The sequence below is a fragment of the Perna viridis genome, chromosome 9, assembly GCF_037379345.1.
Source record: "Perna viridis isolate PV_CMFRI_1.1 ecotype Kerala chromosome 9, ASM3737934v1, whole genome shotgun sequence".
Classification (NCBI taxonomy): domain Eukaryota; kingdom Metazoa; phylum Mollusca; class Bivalvia; order Mytilida; family Mytilidae; genus Perna; species Perna viridis.
The window spans coordinates 13,445,831-13,470,296 of record NC_142453.1 but is presented as its reverse complement, the minus strand read 5'-3'; the positions used below and the strand labels follow the sequence as shown (position 1 = coordinate 13,470,296).

The window sequence follows — 24,466 nt, the reverse complement described above, 5'->3', positions numbered from 1 at the left end:
AAGAGCAGACATGAATAATTATATATTTCATTATGTTATAGCTCACATTAAAATGTAAGAATTCTGATAAGAATAAGCTGGATACATCCCACTATGAATACGGCTATGTTATGGCTGTAAATATTCAGTATCATGACAAGTATCTGTGCAAATTTGCCCATTTTTAGTTTTTGCATGTATACAATTTTTAAAAGCTCTTAAACCAAGTGAGCAATTAAGGTTCTTGAGAGCCTTTTGTTTTAATTTTATTCTTAATGAAAATTCTGGCCTACTTTTTTCACTACCTTTTCAGATATCTCTTACTGTTTTTTGCAATTATAAGAAAGGGGAAATTGTCCACACCTAAAAACAAATGACTTTTTTATTTTTGATCTGATTTCAAAAATATTTTTTTTTATTAAATTCCTCATCTAATACCTGCATGCATTTTTCAGCCATTTTTCAAATGTCTTGTATAGTTTTTTAGCCAAAAGGATCACACCCAAAACATTTTGAATCCTTTTTATATGCTCACTTGGCCATTGGCCATGTGAGCTATTGCCATCACTTGGTGTCTAATCATCCTCATCTTCATAGTTGTTTACATTTTCTTCAAACATCTTCTCCTCTGAAACTGCTGGACAGAATTCAATGAAAGTTGTTGTGATTCTTCCTTTGGGTATCCTGCAAAAAGTTTATGCTTTGATTTTTGGTCTATCAAAAAACATGGCTGTGGTTACTTAAAATAGAACATAAGCGTCAGAGTGACAGGTCAGACAGTAGTATTTGGAATAAATCTCAAAAACTTAGGTTTAGCCAAATTCTCACATGGGGGTAAAAATGTTCAGAATGAAAGAGATCTGTTTGAAGCAAAATTTACATGAAAATCTTATGACTCATGTTGGGTCAGACAGCAGTTTTTTCCATATACATGTATATCTCCAAAACTAAGGAGCAACTAAATCCTGACTTGGGATAAAGTATCTAGTAGTGGTCAAATTTTTTTGAAATCATTTACCCATGTTAGAAGAAAAAGCCTTTTGTTGAAGTTTTTTTTCTTTTCTTTTTTTTTGTTGATAATATTACTTTAGGAAATCTTCTCCTGTGAAACTACGGAATAGAATTCAATGAAGGATGGTGTGATTGTTTTTTTTCTTTTTTTATAATTTTTATCCAAAAAGAACCATGGCTGCTTTTGCAAAAAATAGAATGTGACTAATTAAGCCAGGTGAGCGATTGAGACTCTTTAGAGCCTCTACTTGATAATGTTACATTAAACAATCTTATCAGAAACTACTGGACAAAATTTTTATCCATTGTCTGAAAAATATAGTTGTTTTTACGAAGGATTAAATGTAGCTTATGAAGCGAGGTGAGCATTTCATGTTCTTTAGAGCCTCTAGTTGATTTTATTACAGTTAACATTCTTTTCAGAAAATACTGGACAGACTTTTATCCATAGACTCGATAAAATATGGTTGCTTTTACAAAAAATAAAATGTAGCTTATCAAGCATGGTGAGCGGTTCATGCTCTTTAAAGACTCTAGTTTTATCACACAAGCAGTTTTAAGAGTAATCAAGGGAACCAAGGTTATAGCAGTAATCAAAAGAATGTAATCCAGGGACAAAGACCATACATGGAAAACAGACAACACACAACAAAGAACATAAAGTAACTAAAATCATACATACAAAAGCAAATGAGCAACTCAGACTCCACTAAAAATAAGGTAATAAAATATCTGTCTGTCCATGTATCTTGTAAGCACATTGTTTTCTCCCAAACAATTCAATGGCTTTTTGTTAAACATAATAGGAAGTTAAGACATTATATGTAAATAGTACATGAATGCTAGGTACTTGTAAATGGAGATAATTAAGAGTAAGTGTTTAAAATGTGGTAAGCGGGAACTTTTACTTACTTTCACTCAGTGAAAAAATCTGTTAACTTTTGATATGCTTTAAACACGTCGCATGCATTTAGATAATATCAGAATGATTTACTCTAGGGTAAAATTAATCTGTTCTTAAACCGAGATTTAATGGTTTGTAAAATACTGGATTTTTATTCATTGAATGGTATGACACTGCCGTCCACAACACATATTTTTATGCTATGAATTGTAACACAACGAAACTCATATTATATCAAGTGATACATTTCTATTCATGTCTTAATTCTTCTCTTTTTTAGATTTACCTGTGATAACTTCAGATGATCTCATTCCCTTACTTGTACGTATTAATAATACAAAGTAGTTAGTGTTTAAACAGAAAGTAATAGTAATTAATGCATCATTTATCAATTCAGACAGAACACAGAGAACATGGACAACAAATAATAAACAGAAAAATTAGTATTAATAATGAAAACCATACTCATTGTTCTAGATAGGATAAAAAAATGGTATGGCATGGGAAGAGTGCTTAGTGCTTGACACCACAGACTTTGAATTGACTAAGATTTATTTTAGTACACCGAGTATATATGGTGCTTGAAGGCAAATAGAAGTCATTAACAATTGTTATTGCATATTATGGCTTGGGTAACACTGAATCAAAATTTCATCTGAGCACTTTTTTATTATGAAGAGGGACATCTGGGTAGTAAGAGGAGGATGTGACCTATCTTATTAAGTTGCATCCCATATAACATTTGTTTGTGATTTTAACAATCTCTATCTGTTAACCCACATTCTGCAATTATTATGGTTGAATATTTGTTTTTAGGTGTCTGTGATTGCTCAGGCAAAGTGTATGGATTTGGCAAGTAATATGTTTTATATGGAATACTACCATTGGACCACAACTACAAATGATAGGGATAATTTAAGGTAAACATGATGGACCATATCCATTAATGATAAGGATAATTTAATGTAAATTTCCTGTACTACATCCATAAATGATAGGTATATTCTTAGAAAATTTACTGGACCATATCCACTAATGATAGGAATAATTGAAGGTAAATATACAGGACCACAACATTTAATATTAGGAATATTCTAAGGCCAATCTACCGGACATCCATCAATGATAGGAATGATTTAAGGTAAGTCTAGTGTACTGCATCCATTAATATTAGGTATATACTTCGGTAAATCTACTGGACCAGTCACAACACCCATAAATGAATCTACTGAATCAAACCCACTTATAATAATCAACTATACTACCAGTAAACCCACATTTGGTAATGTTTTCTTCAGCATATATTGATAACTGAATATTTTGTTACAACTTCCTATGAGTAAGGCACAAAAAGATAAATACAGTGATGATGTCACATGATGTTTATAAGACTGCAAAAAAATTTGGAATTGTATAATGGTACACTCCTTGAAACGTTCACCTTTCTCATTTTGTGCATCATTTATCGTGCATTTACACATCGTTTTGCGTTTTTTAAATGCATGATACAAGCGTTCATTTAAACGCACGATAGAAGCGTTCGTTTATTTTTATATTTTTTGCTATTATCAATTTATGTATTTTCTTTTCTTTTTTTCTCATTCTTCAATATTTGTTAATATTATTATTTTTCAGTGTTTGTCTATTTTGCATTTAAACGCACGATATGAGTGTTCGTCTATCGTGCGTTTAAACGCATGCTAGGAGCGTTAATTTAATTTAAATTGAATCTATTTTCTTTTCTTTAAGTTCAATGAAAAACAAATGGATGATTTCTTATTTTATGCTCTCAGTACATTTAATATGATACTTTATTTGATTGTTTCCAATAAAAATTCTGCAAGTGACTGTTTCTCTTAGAGCTTGTACCACAAGGTGCCATCCTTCAAAAGAAAGGCAGGGATTGATCAAGATATTGTGACTTGAGGTCTCACTTACCACTTCTTGATCAATTGGCCACGCCACTATGGTACCTAAAAACACACTGAACCTAAATATATGCATTGTAATGTCATAATATGTGTATAAGTAGTCAATTTTTTTTTTATAAAATTGTATTTGTGATTAACAAATAAGTGTATAAATATTGTTTAGATGTGTAAGTAATTTGCCTCGATTCTGTCAGTAAGCAAAAAATGTGAATTTAGTATTATTTATTGTCCCCCACGATGTGTCTGTCCATCTGTCCATCTACAATTTCAGCTCTTTTTATTTTGTAATGCTCTTACCAAATAAGTTTGTATTTGGTAGGTAGCCTTATTATGAAGAGTTACAGATTAAGATCGACTTTGGTTACAGTTGAATGATTTTTATGTGAGTTATGCCCTTGGACTTAGAAAATTTCAGTGAATTTAAAGTTTTCAGCACTTTTTTTTTTATGCAGGGGATATTGGAACGCTGTTCTTTTATTCAAGTAAATTTTGTGTAAACCTACTATCATCGTAATATTAGTACAATGATTTTGAAAGCCTTAATTTCAAAGCTTTCAATGGTATGCAACTTTTAGGTTTCATTATGTCCACTAAATTCAGTGAAACTTTGAAAATTACTTTCAACATGTAAAATAATATAAACATTGGAAGTGGTTAGTGAGACCAGAACCATTTAGGAATTTGGAGTATAAAAGGGGCCAAAAACAAGGCTTTTCACTATGTCTGAACTACTTGACTATAACTGAATGGATCTTTTTGAAATTGTACGGCAAGGTACCTTGCCACAAAAGGGTAAGCAGCAGCTCTGTAAGATGTATAAGATATGGTGTAGGATAATATTCTATAACATGGTTTTACATATACTCCATCTATTAGTGTCCATTATATACACATTGTTTAACACAGGAAATACCCAAAAACTTAGTTAAACAAACCTGATAAAAAGTCCATGCAAGTAACCAACTTATTGTGTATCGGTTACTCTAAAATCAGATATTATTATGTTTTTATTTAATTATAGAGGAAAATGTGATTTCAGATGAAAGCTTTTGAACATTTGAGGAAAATTCAATTTTAGTTCTGTTAAGAATTCATTAGTGCAGGTTTGAAGTAATGTTATTTTGAGTCTGTTGCATTTTTTTAAAATGATGCAGTCATTACAATAATTTCTGAATTTACAGTTTTTATATAGGAGGTCAAATTGCAGTTTCATTCTTTTCTACAGTATTTAGATACATGTAACAGAAAACATTGTAATGTATACCCAATAATATAAGTTTTGAATAAGGTTGATATCTTTAATTAATGTGTATATTTTAAGCTATTGCATGGTGACAGTAAAAGCTGCAGTAGAGTACATGAAAAGTACAAACTTCGATCATTTGATGAATTCTCGCTCAAAAGTACAAAAGGAGGTATGACTTATTTCTTATATTGTTGGTTATACTCAAATTGGTAAAGTGGTTTTGTTTATTTTGTGGTTATAGGAAAGAAGACATTTCATTCAATACTGGAATTCATAGTTCATGGAACAATAAAATCTTTGAAAATTATCGATTTCCTATACATTTCCAGTAAATTTACACTGAAACAAATCTATTTTTGCTAAAGATTTTAATCAACAATTTTGCAAGCATTTAAAAATTTGAAAGTATTTTTAAAGTGTTTTTGTGGACACCTGTTAAAACACACTTGCATTGAAAAGGCATTGGTGCCTTCATACATTCAAATGAAATATATATGATACATCTGTCAGTGGAAAGACCAGAAAAGCTGATAATACAGAAGTCATTCTTATGATTTAATCTAAACACTGACATTACTTAACTTAGGTAGCTTCAAGGCTATATGGGGCTTGAAAACAATTGATATTCTGTTTAGCTAAACATGGATGTTGACCGCTTGATATGGCTTCTTCCCCATGTCACTTGACTGAGACAGAAATTAATCTGAGTGATTATTCATCCTCAAAAATTATTGTTTTCTTGGGACTTTAATTTCATGGTTCAACACTATCTACGAAAATAATGAAAATAGAAGGCAACAAATAATGATGAAACCGCAGAAATAAACAACATAATCAATATCACATACCATTATAACAAGCCAAACTTTACATCAAAGGAAACTGAACATTTTAAAAAAAAAAAAGCTTCATGTAGTGATGTGAAACACAGCTCTTTTATACTCATTCCAAAAACAAATATTTTGAATTTATTATTTTTAAGCAGGTGGTGGTAATTTTCCATGGTCACATGTCTTTAAAGTTAACATCTTCAGAGGGTACTTCTTGTTCATTATTCATAGACAAAAACTTTTAAAACAAGTTAAATATATCAAAAGGCTGTTCAGTTGGTACACATGAGTTAAAACTCATGTTCTTAATGTACTGCTCCATTAGTTTTACTGAATGATTATACCTAAATATTAATTACTTTTCAGTTATACATTTTGCTAATGGCAATAGCATTCAATATCAACATTTTCATTTTAGTCTACTGTCTAAAATGTCAAACGCTTGTTTGGTAATTTATGATTTTTTTAATGTAATTCTTTGAAACATTTTCTTTGAAATAGGCTTGATATAAACACTACCAGATTGATTGATTACAGCTTTTTTTTTAAATAAATATTTCATCATTTTAGGACATGAATGTTTGATCAAATCGAACAGACCCTGCTTTGTTCTAGTCCAACACACTAAGCCAGATTTTCATTGTGCTAGCTCAAGGAAGCAATAGCCCCCAGATAGGCATGTCGCCGTACTCAAGCACATCAAGTCAAGCCAACCAGACCTCACCCTATCTCCTATATGTAGAGTTCTTTTCAGAGGAGCTGTGAATACCAATTTTGAAGTCTTTATTGTGACTCAGTCTGAGATCAAACTGATAACCTTCATAATAGAGGCAAGCATGCCGCCACAAGACCTCTGACGCAAGCATGCTTCCAAAAGACCTCCCAGGCAAGCATGCTGCCACAAGACCTCCCAGGCAAGCATGCTGCCGCAAGACATCCAAGGCAAGCGTGCTGCCACAAGACCTCCAAGGCAAGCATGCTGCCACAAGACCTCCCAGGCAAGCATGCTGCCGCAAGACCTCCAAGGCAAGCATGCTGCCACAAGACCACCAAGGCAATTAACACTGCTAGATCTGCTGGTTGAATTGATCTAGTCTTTCATGGAATATGTCTTTTATGAATCATGTATTCATATATTTTTTAAGATTACTACAAACAATATATTTTCATCCTATCTTCTTTGTCATTTGATATCTAATGATGATGTAATTTTTAGATAAGTATAGATGAATTGATGAAGAGAACAAAGGAGTCAAAGATAAATGTTTCAGCACCAGAATCTCCTAAGGCTCGGTACAGGAAAAACTCCAGCAGTAACATTGACACAAAACTACAGAACATATCAAAAATACTGGAAGAAAGCTCTGATGAATGGGTGAACAGCACCAGTCATGTTAGTAGTATATTTGGAGGTAAGAATATGCTGATTTATAGAATTATAACTTAAGGGTAATGAAATGATCATTAAACATGGGTATACTTTAAGGCTAAAAACCACTAATTCCACTTCCCATAGGCTTCTATGCTAATTTTACAATATTCAATGGCTTCTCTGGACTTTACCTTAACTTTAACCTGCAGAGGACTACATATCAGCATGATTCTACATATGTCAGCTCACAATCCTCAGAATGGCATGTGGGGTTAGCAGACTTGCAGTGCAGTACTGGTCACCGGAAGTGAAGGGTCTATAAATAGCATGGGAAATCCCAGTGTTTTCACAAGATAGGGGTATATTTAAAAATCATTATGGAGATTAGGCTTCACATCACAAGAAGCAAAATGCACCTATAAAATGTACAGAAATGTTTTTCCTTTCAGAAACTGTTTAAATTTTTTAAATAAGATGAGAACTTTTTTCACAGCACTATGAGGAACAGGGGTAATTTCTGCGTAGGACTATTTTTGCGTACGTTCCAAATGCTCATTGGTTGAATTGGTGGTCTGTAACCTTTATAAATGTAGAATGATAGTCAATAAACTAAAATCGCAATGAATAGCATGACTGTGAGAACAGTGTCCTTTTTGAAAAGCACAATAATTGATATTTATACAATAACTAGACTAGGTAACAATGTTAACTTGTTATAAAAGGTTAATCCATTGTCTTCTTCCTGTTCAAATCAGGGAACACAGTTAAAGTCACTGTCACTAAAGAGTTACATTATAAATCTAATTTCTGCTATCGACAGTTGTTTATTTTTACATTTTTTAAAAAATATTATTTGGATAAAAGTAAAAGTGAACATTTGTCATATTGTGATCATCAAATTTATATCTTTCTTGAAATGTAAAACAGAATGACACAGTGTTATGCTAAGTCAGGAATGATTGCCTGCGTTCTTAATGTGTTGAAGGTGATGGTCAGTTACTGCTCTCCATGCTGACAATTTTTTTGTCTTACCATTAATACAGGTTAATTGTACATAAAATGGAACTATGAAGAAAATTTTAATCTTTTTTTTTTAGGCAACAGATGGTCACTAAAAAGATTTAACTAAACCATCTACTTTCTAAAACATACTACATGTATTTTAGTGTTCTGAAATGTTATTTTTAAAATATCTGTATCAGCTGTCTTAATTAAGAAAAGATAAACACTTCTTTCTCTAAAATAATTCAAATTTATCTTCAATAAAACATTACAAACTTTAGTACAGTGTACTTCATGAGAATATTGTTGTTTCAATAACTGTTCAGGTAACATAAGTAAGAGTAGAATAGGTTACTTTTCACCTGTCTGACAGATGGTCATTGTTAAAACAACATCCCCTCATAACCAGGAAGATCATTAAAGTGGTTTGAAGTGGTGAGTTTAAAACAATAAATTAAAGTCATTTCATGTACTAGACAAAACTTTTAAATACAGAAACTTGAAAGTTAACTAATGATATTACTTTAGGGCTTCTCCCATGTATGGTTTCTAGTTACCTGATGATTTATAATGATGTCTGGACCCCCCATTTAAAAATATATGGATCCATCCCTGAATGTTGATTTATTTATGAGCAATTAATGTCACACTGTAAAGTATATAACAGATTTGATACATTTATTATTATATTACAAATATCATAATTTGATGTATGAAATCTTTAATTAATACTGTCATGCATATGTCAGTAACCATAGTTAGAGTGCATGCACATATTTTTTTGTAGTTTTCAGTATAAATTTCCTGTTTACAGACATACAAATGTAACTACAAATTTTGCTAAGACATATACAACTGTTCTACACTAGCAATGTTTACAGTAGACCTATCACCAGTTCTGAAAATTTTAAATCATTGTGTACATCGGAAGTATATGAACAAACTTATGTATACCTTCTCTTACCTAATACATTGTACATGTATGAATGTCCCTGAAAATCAGCTCTTAGGCAAGGTCTACTTTTGGGTGCCTTGATATCCATCATATTTTCAAACCACTTTCATGGACATAGAATTTCTAACCTAACTGACTGTGTCTTTCATCTGTCATGAAAATCCTGTATCTAACTTTTATTATCTGCATTCTAAATGTATATCTTGACAATGAACTAAAAGAGAACCATATTAATAATCAATTATGACTTACATGTATTTAGATATAATACACATGTACATTCCATACTGAATATTACATGGCAAAATCTGTATCACATGCGGTATCAACACAAGACTCCTATGTCAACCCACTTAGGGCTATTGGTCGCGGGGTGATATAGGTCAAGGATTGATACCGCATCAGATACAGATTTTGGCATGTCATATACATTAAAACATATATTTTAATTATACTTCAAGTGTGTTCTGTGTAGCGTGTGATATAAAGTATGAAATATAGGTCTAGGGGTGTGATATAGGGTATGCAATGTATGTCTAGAGATGTGATATAGGGTATGCAATATAGGTCTAGGAGTGTGATATATGGTATGCCATATACCCAGTAGGTCTAAGGGTGTGATATATAGTATGCCATATAGGTCTAGGGGTGTGATATGCAGTATATGATGTGCATATCATTATGTATTACTAAGGCTGCAATGTTGTGCAGCAGTGTGATATAGTGATATACATGTAGGTCTAAGGGTGTGATATAGTGATATACATGTAGGTCTAAGGGTGTGATATACAGTATGCCATATAGGTCTAGGGGTGTGATATAGGTCTTGGCCTAAGGGTGTGATATAGGGTGTTTAAATCACAGGTCAGCCACATTGATAATGATTGAAAATTTGAGAATGGGGCTATTTCTAATACAATCAAAATGTAATCAAATCATTTTTAACATATTTAGGAACATTTTCAACAGAAATGTCATAAGTGGGGACTCTTTATGCTCTAAAAGTTTGTTTGGCTACATATATATACCTAATTTTTACTAAATATCCCTCTTTTTGATAGATCAACTACTGAATGTGATAAATATGCCACATGGCCATATTTCATCCCAATCTAATTCAGTTTAGATTTTAATTGCTCCCACTTTAATTATATTGCCTTTCATTCTTACCTCTGAAACAGACATTGTTTATGTTTCTGCTTTAAAATCATATTAATTTAACAATTCCATGATCGGAATGTTTATTTATAGTTTAAATACTTCATATTGTTTGCTACATGTACATGTACATATTGCTTGCATTTTAAATTCCTGGGATCAAATCAAACACACATGATATATATAGGATTTACATGTATTGAATAGTACAATCTGTATAAAATATAGAACAACTTGAAAACTCTTAGCATATGTAAAAATATTTTTTATCAGAATTGTTCACAAAAATACTTGAAAAATTTACAAACACTATACATAGAACACTTTCAAACCTTCAGGATCAGGTACGAGAACACAATTAATTCTCATTGATTTTCGTTGTTTACGAATATAGTTCCAACTTTGGTAGTAGGTACCTTCCACATTTTTTCATATTTTTACTGGAAACTTATTTGCTGAAGTTTTGCCTCTAATTGGTAGAAAATAGGTTAAAATTACATGGGAATTCTGACTAAAAGTTGTGATTTGGTTCAGTAGAAGAAGGTTAAAATTTAGGACTTTTAACTCAGTTCATTTGTCATGTCTCTGGGTTATATGTATTAATTTCGGAAAATGATAGTAAAATTTTCTACAGTTTATATATAAAACCGTGCTTGTACATATCTTTAGGCCAGAGAAGTTTTATTCAGTTTGCACGGGTGGAATTTTTTTAATCTGCTCAAATGTGTATATTGAAATGCATTTGAAAATTAATTGTGGTCTCGTGCATAATAAGGGGGTTGTCTGGGTATCAGAAATTTTATTTGCTAGTGTTTGCTGGGGGTAATTTGATGTTTATTTTCAAGAATTCAGTAAATCTACATGAAATATGAAGATTTTTGCCCTTTATTCTCTATTTTCTGAGATTTAAATAAAAAATATAGTTTCTGTGGGATTTTCCATTGAAATTGCACTTCTGCTAGGGTGCTAGGTATGAAATATAGACCAATGTGGGAAATATTGTACAGCTTTGAGTTTTTCTCCTCTAACTATACACTAGGAAAATCAAATCAACAAAAAAAAATACTTTATGAACAAGGTTTAGGCAGAAATCTGACAATTTAGTGTAATTTTTATGAACCCAGTCGATGAAATATGGCAAAATTAGGGGTTTTCACAGCCTTGTCTTAGGATCTATAAAATCACAGATATACGTTTTATTGGTCTGAATCTTTTGTATTTGCTAGTAAATAATATAAATAATGTAAAAAAAAAAACTTCATATATTCATTCCTTGGATATCCATGCATCTAGTGTAAGTCAATACATGTATATACCTTGTGATGTCTCAAAAACTCCTAATTTTAGAGTACTGCATACACTGTAAGGTTTAAAAAAGAAATTTTTTGTAGAAAAACAGGAAAAATACAGCTGACTGTCTGCTTATGTACCCGATAAGCTTAGAACCTTACACAATCGCACGTGAACAACTCTGTACAGGTCTGGTTTAAATTGACATGGAGTGACAGTTTTAGCTTTGAAACCATTTCTTATTGTTTTCAATGTACATTTGATATGTGTAGACCACTTTATGTTTGAAGTTGATCAATTTAAGTCATTGTCAGCATCATAAAATGAGTTTTCATATGTGTACCCCTATACATGGTCTAAAAGTGCACTGACCATGGCCGCATGTATAAAAACCCAATTTTTGGCCTTAAAGCAGCTGAAACTTGAGTAAACTGAACTTCATTGCATCAAATTCACATGATATGATGCAACCAATGTAAAAAATCACAAAAATATTGCATTTAAAAAAAAAATGGACATTTTAGAAGAGCCTTATTTCCTTTGACCATTGGACATGCAAGTCATGCAATGTACCACTGATATTAAATTTGCTATAACTTATATATTTTTCAACTAATCATGATGAAACTTTGTAGTTGAAGTCAAAAAAGGTTCATCTTGACATGAGTGCAGTTTTTATGCAAAGTGAGCACATTACTGATCTAATAGGTACAAGAACACAATTAGTTCTCCTTGGTTTTCGTTGTATACCAATATAGTTTCAACTTTGGTAGTAGGTACCTTCCACATTTTTTCATATTTTTACTGGAAACTAATTTGCTGATGTTTTGCCTGTAATTGGTAGAAAATAGGTTAAAATTACACGGGATTGTTTTTCACTAATCAATTCTAACTAAAAGTTGTGATTTTGTTCAGTGGAAGAAGGTTAAAATTTAGGACTTTTAACTCAGTTCATTTGTCATGTTTACCCCATCTCTGGGTTATATGTATTAATTTCAGAAAATGATGGTAAAATTTTCTACAATTTATATATAAAATCCTGATTGTACATATGTTTAGGCCAGAGAAGTTTTATTCAGTTTGCATGGGTGGAATTTTTTTAATCTGCTCAAATGTGTATATTGAAATGCACTTGAAAATTAATTGTGGTCTCCTGTCGTCTGGCACAGTCGGATCCACACACTTTGAAAATGAGGGGTGGCAGCTTAGGTTCCTCAGGACATTATTTGCCATTTTTGTCAGTTTTACACATGAAAATTATAATTTTTCCATAAAAAGGAGGGACGCCAACTCCCCCCCCCCTCCTCCAGCACCCTCACTGTAAGCATAAACATTAAAACTATACTTACGTTTTTTTGTACATCACAAATAGGTATGGTCTAAAATGTGTAACCCGTCCCCGTACCAACTTTTACCGTACCCAAAGATTATTTTGTCAATTTCTTCATTATTACATGATATTTCCAGCTGAAAGTTGGCACATATTGACCAAATGATATGATGGTTAGGCTAAATTTAATTATATTTAAAATTGATTGTATTCTATTTTCACTTTTCAAGAGGTCTAAAATGTGTAACCAGGAGTTCTCGTACCCAAAAATCAAAGTCCAGTATTTTTTGTTATCTGTACAATTTTAACAATTTTTGACTTTAGAACATAATGATATTATCAAAATTTTCATTGACGATAAATTAAAATCGTATCAGACTCTGTTTATCAGACGTTTTTTTTCAGTCTGGATAAGATCGTATCCATTCTTTGCTGGTACGGGGATTGACGCTTGGTACCCTACGGAATTGAAACTCAATCACTTCTTTTTAATACCATATCAAATCTGTCTTTCATACGGTAACTTCCGGTTACACATTTTAGACCTTTTGACATCAGAAAACCGATCAAACAAGATATATTAAAAAAATATACCTCATTTTCTTGATTAGAAATGAATTGAAACAGACTTTTCCACATATCATGCGATTTTCAGTTCTTAACATACTGTAAGAATGAATATTTTAGCAAATCATTATTTGGGTACGGGGAAAAGTTCGTACGGGTATGGGTTACACATTTCAGACCATACCTCACTAATAGCGAAAATCCGTTCTTAGAATCTCCCGACATTCTCAGTCATGATAGTAGTCTATACTTAACTCCTTGGTAAGATTGACAAAAAATTAACACTTTCAAACCTACAGGGCCCATCTTGTAATGGTAGACATTAACAGTATACTAACAACTCAAAGAATGTACATTGCAGGTCCAAAATTCCATCATTGAAAACTTCAATCTGATTAAAATCAGCAGTTAGGATATGCTACATTGCTTTTGGAGGGTAATGCAATGTAGCGTATCCTAACAGCTGATTTTAATCAGATTGTAAAAACTTCCGACTTCTTGTGAATGTTTGACCGGGTTACTCAAATAACCAAAAACCTCGGTGTTAACCGAAAACCAGATTAAAAATCCGAAAACCTCAATGAAACACGTTTTTGGGTGGTATAATTGCTCACTGTGTTATTTAAACACACTTGCAAATAAGTTTTTTTAATTAGTATTCCAACACTTTCTAGATACCTCACGATAGTCTGTAATAATCAATATGGCGTCAGTATTTTGAAATTAGTCACTTGTCCTTCCGACGCCATATTGTTTTCGGTTATTGGAGGTACCGTGTTTGACCTGTGACAGGTCAATTAGAAAAAAAATAGTCCTGCTCGCTAAGACAAAAAAATTCAAATAGTTTAAAATTACAAAAGCTCTGATGTCATAATACTTCCATCTCTTACGAAAAATAAAGCATCACATATTGATCAGCGGTGCGATATACTAACATAAATTTGCAAGTTGGAAAAGGGGGAGGGTAAAGAGAACAGACCGCGGAATATTTAATCGTTACATGTAGCAATATCCCACTTCCGGTTGAATCCCACTTGCCGATGATCTCTAAGTCAAGTTCAGGCTATAAATAGCCTTCCTTATCAAAAAGGAAGGGTGTCAACCCCATGCACCCACCCCAGGATCCACCACTGTAATCTATACATACTGCACAAGAAGGTTACATTGTAGCTCCAAAAATTCGTCATTAGAAGCTCTCAACATCTTCATTAAAAAGGTCAGATCGAGAGAAATAAATTGGCAAATCTCGATTGAGCTTTCCTCCCTGCGAATGTTTGGGTCAATTTGACAAAATAGTCCAGCTTTCTGGGTGTGAATTTAAATAGTTAATATCATATAATCATTGCAGTTCTACTCATATTAAATAGCCTAAATATCGTTACACGCCCATGGCGTACGTAAAGTAAACATCACATATTTGACGTGGAGTATGATCGGCGGCAGAGCGATATCTTAATGCAAACTTTGCAAGGAGAATAACCCGCGGAGTGTTATTTTGGTAGTTATATGTTGAAATGTCTCCCTTGGTTATGTAATTTGGTTGCCGACGATCTCTAAGTCAAGTTCTGTCTATAAATAGACTTCCTTGACAAAAAGGTTAAATAGAACAAAATTTGTTAACGTGTGTGTGTGTGTGGAGTTGGATACTGTTTAACTATTGATTACAGTTTGTACATCAGAAGTCAGAAGTAAAGATTGACATTAAGTTTGTACTTTTTACTTATTAGTTCTAAATGATATGGGAAACACGAATGTATGATTACAGTTTTATTTTTACACCATGTAATCTTTGAAAGTTTGTTCATGCTACAATTTTCACTAGAATCAAAAACCTCCAGTGCTAACAGCACTTTGATTGGTATATGACTTAAGCATGATGACTTATACCATGTCTCCCCTTTCCAGCTTTCTAGGTCTCTATTTCTTGTTTTCGTAACATGTTAGAACTTTAACATGTGCAGTATTTGTAAATTTTCGGTTGCAGATTTCTCAGCACCCATAAGAAGGAATGATTAGATTTTTAGTATATGACTTAAGCCTAATAAAGTGTACCCTGTCTCCCTTTTCCAGCTTTCTAGGTCATCTACTTCCTGTTTTCCAAGCAACATAGAATTTTTACCATGTGCGCTATTGAGAAATCTTCTGTAACAAATTTCTCAGCTCACATTGGAAAGAATGATTAGATGTTTGGTGATACAGTGATGAAATCAGCTTTTCAGATATTTCTATATACAGATGACAGCTTTATATAAGGTATTATTTAATTAATTTAAAATTTCTGTTATTAGCAAAAACCATGAAGCCACTCAACCTTAAACTCTTCAAAGATTACTTATACATAGCACTTTTAAATATATCAAAAATGGATTTTGATAACATGTCAGAGACAATGACTCAACTAGGGTAAAAATATCAGAATATCATTCTTTTAGTCCCCCCCCTTTTTTTTCGGTTCTGTACCTAAGCCTACATTTAAAATTTCTCTATATATGGTCTTTTTTGGGGGTATAGATTTAGTGAGCATTGCTGACTGTTTCTCTAGTTTGACTTATTTTCATGATTTTAAATTTTTTAATGCCACTCTTCCTGGGCATATTATGATAAATTATGCACTTTTGTGTCCGTCAGTCCATCTGTTATTCACATGTCACTATAATTAAAAAAATCTGCCAACAATTTTTATGGAACTTTGGTAAATTGTTTCTTTCTAATAATGTGTCCTGCTTATATTGTTGGTGCATGTTTTATAGTGGGGTGGCCTAATTGAACAATACTCACTTACTCTATCAAGCAATCATAAAATTTTATGTGCATAGTTCATTGTCTCACAGTGTGGTGGGGTAGCATTTAATGTCCCATTAGATGTCAATTTTTTTTTGTCCCCTTTCGGCAAATGCTGAAGGGGACTTAGGTTTGCAGTCCGTCCGCCAGTCACACTTGGTTTTCCGGACTTTTTTTTGTAATGCCTCATCCAATAGATTTCATATTTGGTCTATAGTCTTATCATGACAAGTTGCAAGTTAAGTTCGAATGGTGTTACGGTTGAACGATTTTTACAGATGTTATGGCCCTTGGACATAGAAAACTTCATGAAATTTTATGTTTTCTGGACTTTATTTTGTAATGCTTCATCCAATTGATTTCATATTTGGGAAATAGTCTTATCATAACAAGTTACAAGTTAAGTTTGAACGACCTTACAGTTGAATGATTTTTACGGAAGTTATTGCCCTTGGACATAGAAAATTTCATGAAATTTTATGTTTTCCAGACTTTTCTTTGTAATGCCTTATCCAATTGATTTCATATTTGTTAGCTAGTCTTATCATGACAAGTAACAAATTAAATTTAAATATTATTGCGGCAAAATGGTTTATATGGAACTTATGGCCCTTTGACATAGAAAATTACATAAAATTTTATGTTTCATCATTTTGATGCAAATTGCTGCTCTCATTCTAGAGTTATTTGCCCTTAAACTCATAATAACAAAGTTTTTTTTTTCAATTTTCCAGGTGATAGAAAGAGAATGTCTTTATGCAGCTTTCTGTAATGCAAAAATGTTATTATCTACTGTAAAATGAAGCTCAGGTTTGATTTTGATGGAATTTGCTTTTGCTGTTCAAGAGTTATTTTCTCTTGATTGTTAAAAAATAACACCATCCATTGTTAGTTCACATATATAAAAAAATCTCATAAAGGCAATGAGTTCAAAAGCCGAAAGGGGACACTGTATTGCAACAGCAATACTGTCAGAATGCTTGTTTTTTTTGTTTTTGGTTTTGTTTTTTTTTTGTCAATGAAGCCACAGCATTGGCTGAAATTGACCTAGGTATCACGCGAAATCTTGCCTCTTTAAATGATATCATATTTTACAGTAGCACTCACAAGCATCCGCAATCAAATTTCTAGGCACAGACCATAGTCAATGGAAAGGGTTAAAATAACCATTAAATACTTAGTTTATCAAAACCAGCATGCAAGAGTAATTTCGCGTCTTTCTTTTCATTTATCAACCATCCCATGGGTATTAATTTCTCACGTGACCTTAGGAGAAAAGTAATATCACTGGTTCCCTGCAGGTCAATATCATAAGCGACCCTATTATGCCATACTTAAAGTACAAGTAATATTTCAGTCAATCAATATTTATAATCTGATTTAATTTATAAAATATTGTAATTATGGATTATTTTTTAAAATTATAATAGTAGTCTTCTTTGCACTTAGTTACCTTATTATAAATAGATAAGACACTAGCTCTTAACAACACCAGTTGAAAAATGTGTAACATATTAGTTCTTGTGTTAGTTGATAAGATTTTATTCACCATAAGTCTTCAGTTTATGTTCATTTGGAATATTTCACACCAATGCTGTTTATTAGAATGGAACTTGCTAATTCTTTGATTTAGCCATCGAGGAGATGATGCTCTTCCCTGATTATATGGTCATTTAATTAATACTGATGGTAATTACACAGCAAAAAGGCAAATTTATGTGCTTTGACTGGATTCAGCAGTTGTTTAGCTACAAAAGCCTACAATGCACGTATACGACTTTGGGATAACCCTAATTTTAAAGCCTTTTAGACATACATGTAAAATATTTGGTTCAATCCTATGATAAGCAGAAGCAAATGCTTTTTAGTGAAATTGGTGGAACAGAAACGAAAACATGGAAGATTGATTTAACATGTATATTTTGAAATTTGTATCATCAAATCTATGTGTCTGAAAAGTTTAGAAAGTTGTGGGTAATTTTTCTCCCATTTGTTTTGTTTTGTTTAGGTGTTATGGCTGCTTGGTTTATAGACAATCTGTGAGCGATGGTTCAATGGAAAAATGTTTTACAATTTCAAGGCACTGTTATGAGTAGTTGCAGAGACAATCACAACAAAAATCATTTTAAAATGTCAACTTTCAAAATATAAAGTAAAAAATAAAGTCCTTGATTAACAAGAAGTTGTTTTAATGAAATCTGCTTTAAGTGAATCACTTTTTAAGGGGTGTTTGTTTTCTTATTTACAGAGAGTTACCATCAATACCAGAAAACTGTACCTGATATTGTGCCTTCTCAGGATCCTAGAAGGAAGCAAGAACAATTAGGGTAAGTTTTAGTGTCTCAATAATAGTAGGATAATTGGATAGAGTGAATAACCAAAATATGATCATGAGTGCAAAGAACACCTAGATTTAACAGGGGGTGTGAGGAATTTTCCCCGACAACTTTAGTCTTTATACATTCTTGGCACAAATGATTGTATTTTGTTTTTTCATGACAACCAATTGGTTATCTTATTCATATAGATTTAACCATAACTTTTTATCTCACCTGGCTGTAGGCCATGCTACCTATGCCATTACTTCACGTCTGTCGTCGTCGTTAACAATTTCTTCAAACATTTTCTCCTCTGAAACTAATGAATAGATTTGCATGAAACTTATAATGACTGTTCCTTAGAGTATCCTGCAAAAAATTACCGTTTGGATTTTTGATCGGTTAAAAAACATCGCCGCCGTTACTAAAAAATAGAACATAGGGGTCAGACAGCAGACTTTTGCATATATCTCCAGATCTGTTAGGTTTAGCCAAATTCTGACTGGGTAAAAGTATTCAGCATGATGAGATGTATCTGTGGTCAAATTTTGGTGAAAATCTGTGGACCCATGTTGGAGTTGTTGCCCTTTTTGGTCGTTTTTTGCTGTTTTTGATGTTATTGCTTTAAAAAATCTTCTTCTCAAAAACTACTGCACAGAATTTAATGAAACTTGGTATTTTTATTTTTTAGGGTATATTTAACAAAATGACCATTTGGATTTTTGATCGATTAAAAAACATGGCCGCCGTTACTAAAAATAAAACAGACTTTTGCATATATCTCAAAAACTGTTAGATTTAGCCAAATTCTGACTGGGTAAAAGTATCCAGCATGATGAGATCTATCTGTGGTCAAATTTTGGTGATAATCTGTTGGCCCTTGCTGGAGTTATTGCCCTTTTTGGACATATTTTGCTGTTTTTGATGTTATTACTTTAAAAAATCTTCTCCTCAGAAATAACCCTATGGCATTCAATGAAAATTGTAAGGTATTCTTAACAAAATGACTGTTGGATTTTTGACTGGTTAAAAAACATGGCCGCCTTTACTAAAAATAGAAAATAGAGGTAGTACAGTAGTTTTTTGCATGTATCTCCAAAACCATAAGGTTTGGCCAATATCTTTCAATTGCTGAAATATCCTTATTATAAGACCTACAAAAGTTTTTGAGGGATTAAAGTTGTCAGATGACTCCATATAAGAGTTATTGCCCTTGAAAGGCAAAACATTACGTTTTTTTGCAATTTTCAGTCAATATCTTGAAAACTATGATAGATAGAATGAAACTTTTGATTGATGAAATGATCCTCATGATAAGTCCTACCAAAGTCTCCAGGGATCAAAGTTGTCAGACGACTCCATATAAGAGTTATTGCCCTTGAAAGGCAAGAAAATACGTTTTTTGCAGTTTTTAGTCAATATCTTGAAAACTATAATAGATAGAATGAAACTTTTGATTGATGAAATGATCCTCATAAGTCCTACCAAAGTTTTTATGGAGTCAAAATTGTCAGGCAACTTTTTGTTAGAGTTTTCGCCTTTGAAAGGCAAAAATTTAAACAGGTTAGCAAATCAGGCTCCTGGGACCCTCTTGTTTCTATTTTAACATAAATTTTAAATTTTGTGATTGGCGGACCGATAGTCTTGTTGTGACGTTTAGGTGAGAGAAAGACCAAGAATGAAATTACAGAATATATTTTACATAATTAACATTCCATGAATCACTGCTACCTATATTGTTAATGTAACTTGACAATAACAGGAATCATCAAGTCTCAAAATGATATTAACATTTCTCTGAAGACAAAGGAAGCATATATTATATTAGATAATAGGACCAATGACCACTCTCAAAGCAGGTGCTATAACTTTCTATAATAACTATTCTGTCCTGAGGACACCAGCCAAACAGAAAAAAAATTTTAGATAATACAATCAGTTCCAATGACATCAGCCTTACAGGCAAAAAAATGTAGACTGTCCCAAAGACACAGGCCTTACAGGCAAAATATGTTGAACATGTAAAATAGAAAAGATAAATTTTGCCACCTAATCTTAAAAGAAGTAAACAGTGCTTTATGAATTGAACAATTGCGAGCAGTGCTCACTTAATTGACACCCACTTGATTCCCATTTGATGTCAAGCCCTTTTTGACCTCCAAATTGATTTGGATCAAAATATAACATAGTAGGAGCACAATAGGAATTTGTAGATATCTCTGAAAGTCATTCAATGCATGGTGTAAGAGGAGTACCTAATGAGAGAACAGAAGTACTTTGCAACTTGCAAGCACTCACAAAGTAGGAAGTATAAATTTGTTTATGCCACTCTAACATCAGTGTGCAATCCATTATTTGTTGAATTTTTTATTATATATATTTCAGAACAGTTACTTTAATTAGGAAAAACTGAGTTTTAGCCTATTTTCAGATTGTGAATTATATGTAATTAATTAATTGTAACCATGAATGACATTTGTATGTCATTAATGTTATTTTTTTTTCAGAGATTTTCTGAGTGCATTACAAGATGATCCTTTTGATGTATCATTTGGAAAACAATTTTGATGAATTACTTATGTAGACATTAAAAAGCCATCTGTGATGTAACAATAAATGTACATGTAACTAAATTATGATTGCTGTAGATGTTACTAAATTATGATTGCTGTACATGTAACTAAATTATGATTGCTGTAGATGTAACTAGATTATGATGTTAAGTTGTACTGTGAAAAATATTACTTACATGTAACATTTATTTACTTCATTTTGTAACTTTTAAAAATCAGGATGTTAAATGCTTGCAATATTCCCATTTTGTCATTTGAGACTTAAAAGTGTTAAATATTTCTAATTAAATGTTTCAAAAATTTCTAATTTAGTACTGTACTGTTAAATATTCCAGAATTTGAGCTTTAATTATTACAAGTTATGTAACCTTAAGGTTAATTTTACCATACCTAACAATAAGCCTAATTCAATGTTACAGGTAGGTTTCATGTCTGAATAGATGTTGATGTACAAACAAGTTTAAAAAACATTTATGTTTTTCTCCTTGTGAATCAGTCAGCTAGTATAAATGATCTATCTATGACTAAAGCAATGATAAAATCACATTATGGTAGTTTTTATTATGCACCTTCACATAAAGTTCTTTAATGTGTGCAGTTTGATACAAGTGCAGAGGTCAAAACCTGAACAGCTCAGTATGAAAACAACCTTCAAGCTTAATACAGCTATGACTTTGGATTATGATGAGTTTGAACATGATGAATGTGGTCAAATATCAAATTTCTTCTATAGCTATTGAATCCATGAACTTATTAGATACCTAGACAGACAAATAGATAATTTATATATACATGTACTCTCAAGAACATGATACACACCTTCCCAAATGCACTCTTAACCATGAAAATGCATTCAGTTATTCTGTACATCTGTATGCATTTTATCATACTGAGAAATCAAACATACTTAGCAGAGGAACGCTTCCCAAGGTGCACATTTATGCAAGTTCAACACATATCAAACTTCTGTCATATCTTTTCCATCATTTTAGCTTGTGTGCAACAACATCTCTGTGTAGATTTCATGGGATTTAAAAAAAACTACATGTAGCAAATACATGTATACATACATCATGACTTAATGTTCTTTCATATCTTACAAGTTGGTGAGTGTATATAGTCAAAACCTATAGCATCTTGGTAAATGCAGACACATGAAGTTAATAAACTATTAAAATAACTACATTTAAACTAAGTAACACATCAGTACAAAATATTTACATAAACACAATATTCAATAATAAAAAAAACATAAAACATAATTTGACAATCTGGGGGCTACTCGTAGAAAACAAACTTATTTAAGAAATTAGTATCAGGGGGAGCCCAGCAGATACATGAAAGATGTTAAAAAATGAAAATACATGTGAACTCAAAAATGAAAGAAAACAAAAGTACATTGTATCTGGGGGGGGGGAGCCCAGCAGATACTGTATAAATTTTGTCTAATCTTAGTACCTGGGGGGAGCCCGGCAGGCACTCCTACAACCTATATCTTAGTGTCTGGGGGAGCCCGCCAGACACGCCTACAACCTTATCTGAGTACCTGGGGGGGAGCCCAGAAGGTTAATAACATAAAAGCATTTGTGCAATCTGAATTGGGGATTACAATTCCAGAAAAATGGAATGAAAATGCCAAAAGGAGTATAACGAGTGACCCAAAACAAGATGATATCTTCCAGATTGTGGAGGGAATAATATAAAAGTGAATATAATTTACCGGTATGTCCCAATTGACTTTGACATTGTTCCTTGTAATTATAAACCTCCTGCAAATATTTGGGGGTAAATAAGAATCAACATTTCTTGTACACACAACTCCTCCTAAACTGTCAAAGGATTTTGATGAAATATTACAGGAAGGTTGGACATCATAATTCTATGTGTTATGAGAGGATAGAGATTATCTAACTCAAGGATTTTGCAGATTATAACATTGTAAGCACAACTCCTTCTTAACTACTCTAGAGATTTTGATGACATTTTGTAGAATGGGTGGACGTTTGTAGATGTTCATAACAGAAGGTAGTAGAAGGTAATTATTGTCAGAAGACCCTTAAGGGAGATAATCTAACTTAAAGGGGTTTAAATGTAAAAGTGCACATGAGATTTGATGAAATTTTGTAGGAAGATTGGGTAACATATGTACACAAACCTGAAGGAATGTACAACTTACATTTTATCATTTAACTCAATATGATGTGGGCATTTTCTCTTTGTGAGCTTACTTGTAGTATTTATAGTTATACATGTTCCTGATTCTAGGATTTTAGATAAAATCATTAAATTTCTGTGAACACCATGCACAATTTTGATATTAAACAAGGTTAATTAATTTCTATACATACCAATTCCTCATGTGGGACAATTGGAAAGACACGTTAATGATGGACAGTTTTGTTTCTTCCAGATTGTCTCAGATTTGAAATTACAGGTAGAAAAGGTAATATAAGATTATTTGTGGTACAATTAGGAATTGGTATGTAATTTCCCTATTGTAACTATTAAGACTGTCATTTGGCCATGGTCTAGAAATTACATGTGTCTTCACGGAAATTTGACTCGGTGCTATAAACAAAATCTTGTTTCTTTATAAAATAAAATAAATTTTATTAAGTGCTACTTTCACTTCAAACCCAACAGATAAACAAAAATTTTTAGATACAAAAAATATTACAAAATAGACCAAATGAAAACAAAGGACTAACATCATTACTGTAAATACATAGTAAGTTGTTTTACTGAAACTCACCAAAAATTATTTCTATCCCAATTGTTTATGACTTCTAAATGTTAAAATGCCACTTTGATAAGAGTTCAAATCAGTTTAGAAATCCCTGGATCACCTTGGCTTTGGCCCCTTTACCCAAGTTTGTTGTTGGCGGATCTATAAAACTGAAAATTGATGCAACTGTAACCGAATTAAAACAAATTTTAAGGCCTAAACATTCATTTGACTGTGCGTTTTGCATTTTTATACGACTGCAAAAAAATTGGGATCGTGTATTGGTATTGTGCTGTTGTCGTCATCGTTGTTGTCATCCGTGTTGTCAATAGTCGGACTGGGATTGATTTTGGGGGTAATGGTCCCAACTGGTTTAAAATTGGGGACCAAAAAGGGGCCAACAACGAGCGTTTCATCGATGCTCGGCTTCATTCCTGAATAACGATCTTTTTAGCGTCAACATCATTAGGGACGACCATTAGATTTAGGGGTAC

The 24,466-nt window shown here is 32.3% G+C and overlaps 1 protein-coding gene across 2 annotated transcripts in view; it reads left to right on the top strand.

Annotated features, from left to right (window-relative positions):
* LOC148606858 (ankyrin repeat domain-containing protein 27-like) overlaps positions 1-21,793 on the top strand; it is a 96,303-nt gene extending 74,510 nt beyond the window's left edge. The window contains exons 14-19 of one of the 2 annotated variants that reach the window (XR_015915251.1): positions 2,175-2,215; positions 2,711-2,814; positions 5,147-5,240; positions 7,118-7,313; positions 15,646-15,828; positions 18,605-18,683. Coding sequence is in view for 1 of the 2 variants with exons in the window: in XM_088545575.1 (XP_088401701.1) it covers positions 2,175-2,215; positions 2,711-2,814; positions 5,147-5,240; positions 7,118-7,313; positions 18,605-18,683; positions 21,182-21,242 (575 nt within the window). In the remaining variant the exon portion in view is untranslated. Of the gene's footprint in view, positions 1-2,174; positions 2,216-2,710; positions 2,815-5,146; positions 5,241-7,117; positions 7,314-15,645; positions 15,829-18,604; positions 18,684-21,181 lie in introns of those variants that run through there. The other variant, XM_088545575.1, reaches the window with a different exon arrangement.
* The last annotated feature ends 2,673 nt before the right edge of the window (positions 21,794-24,466 follow it).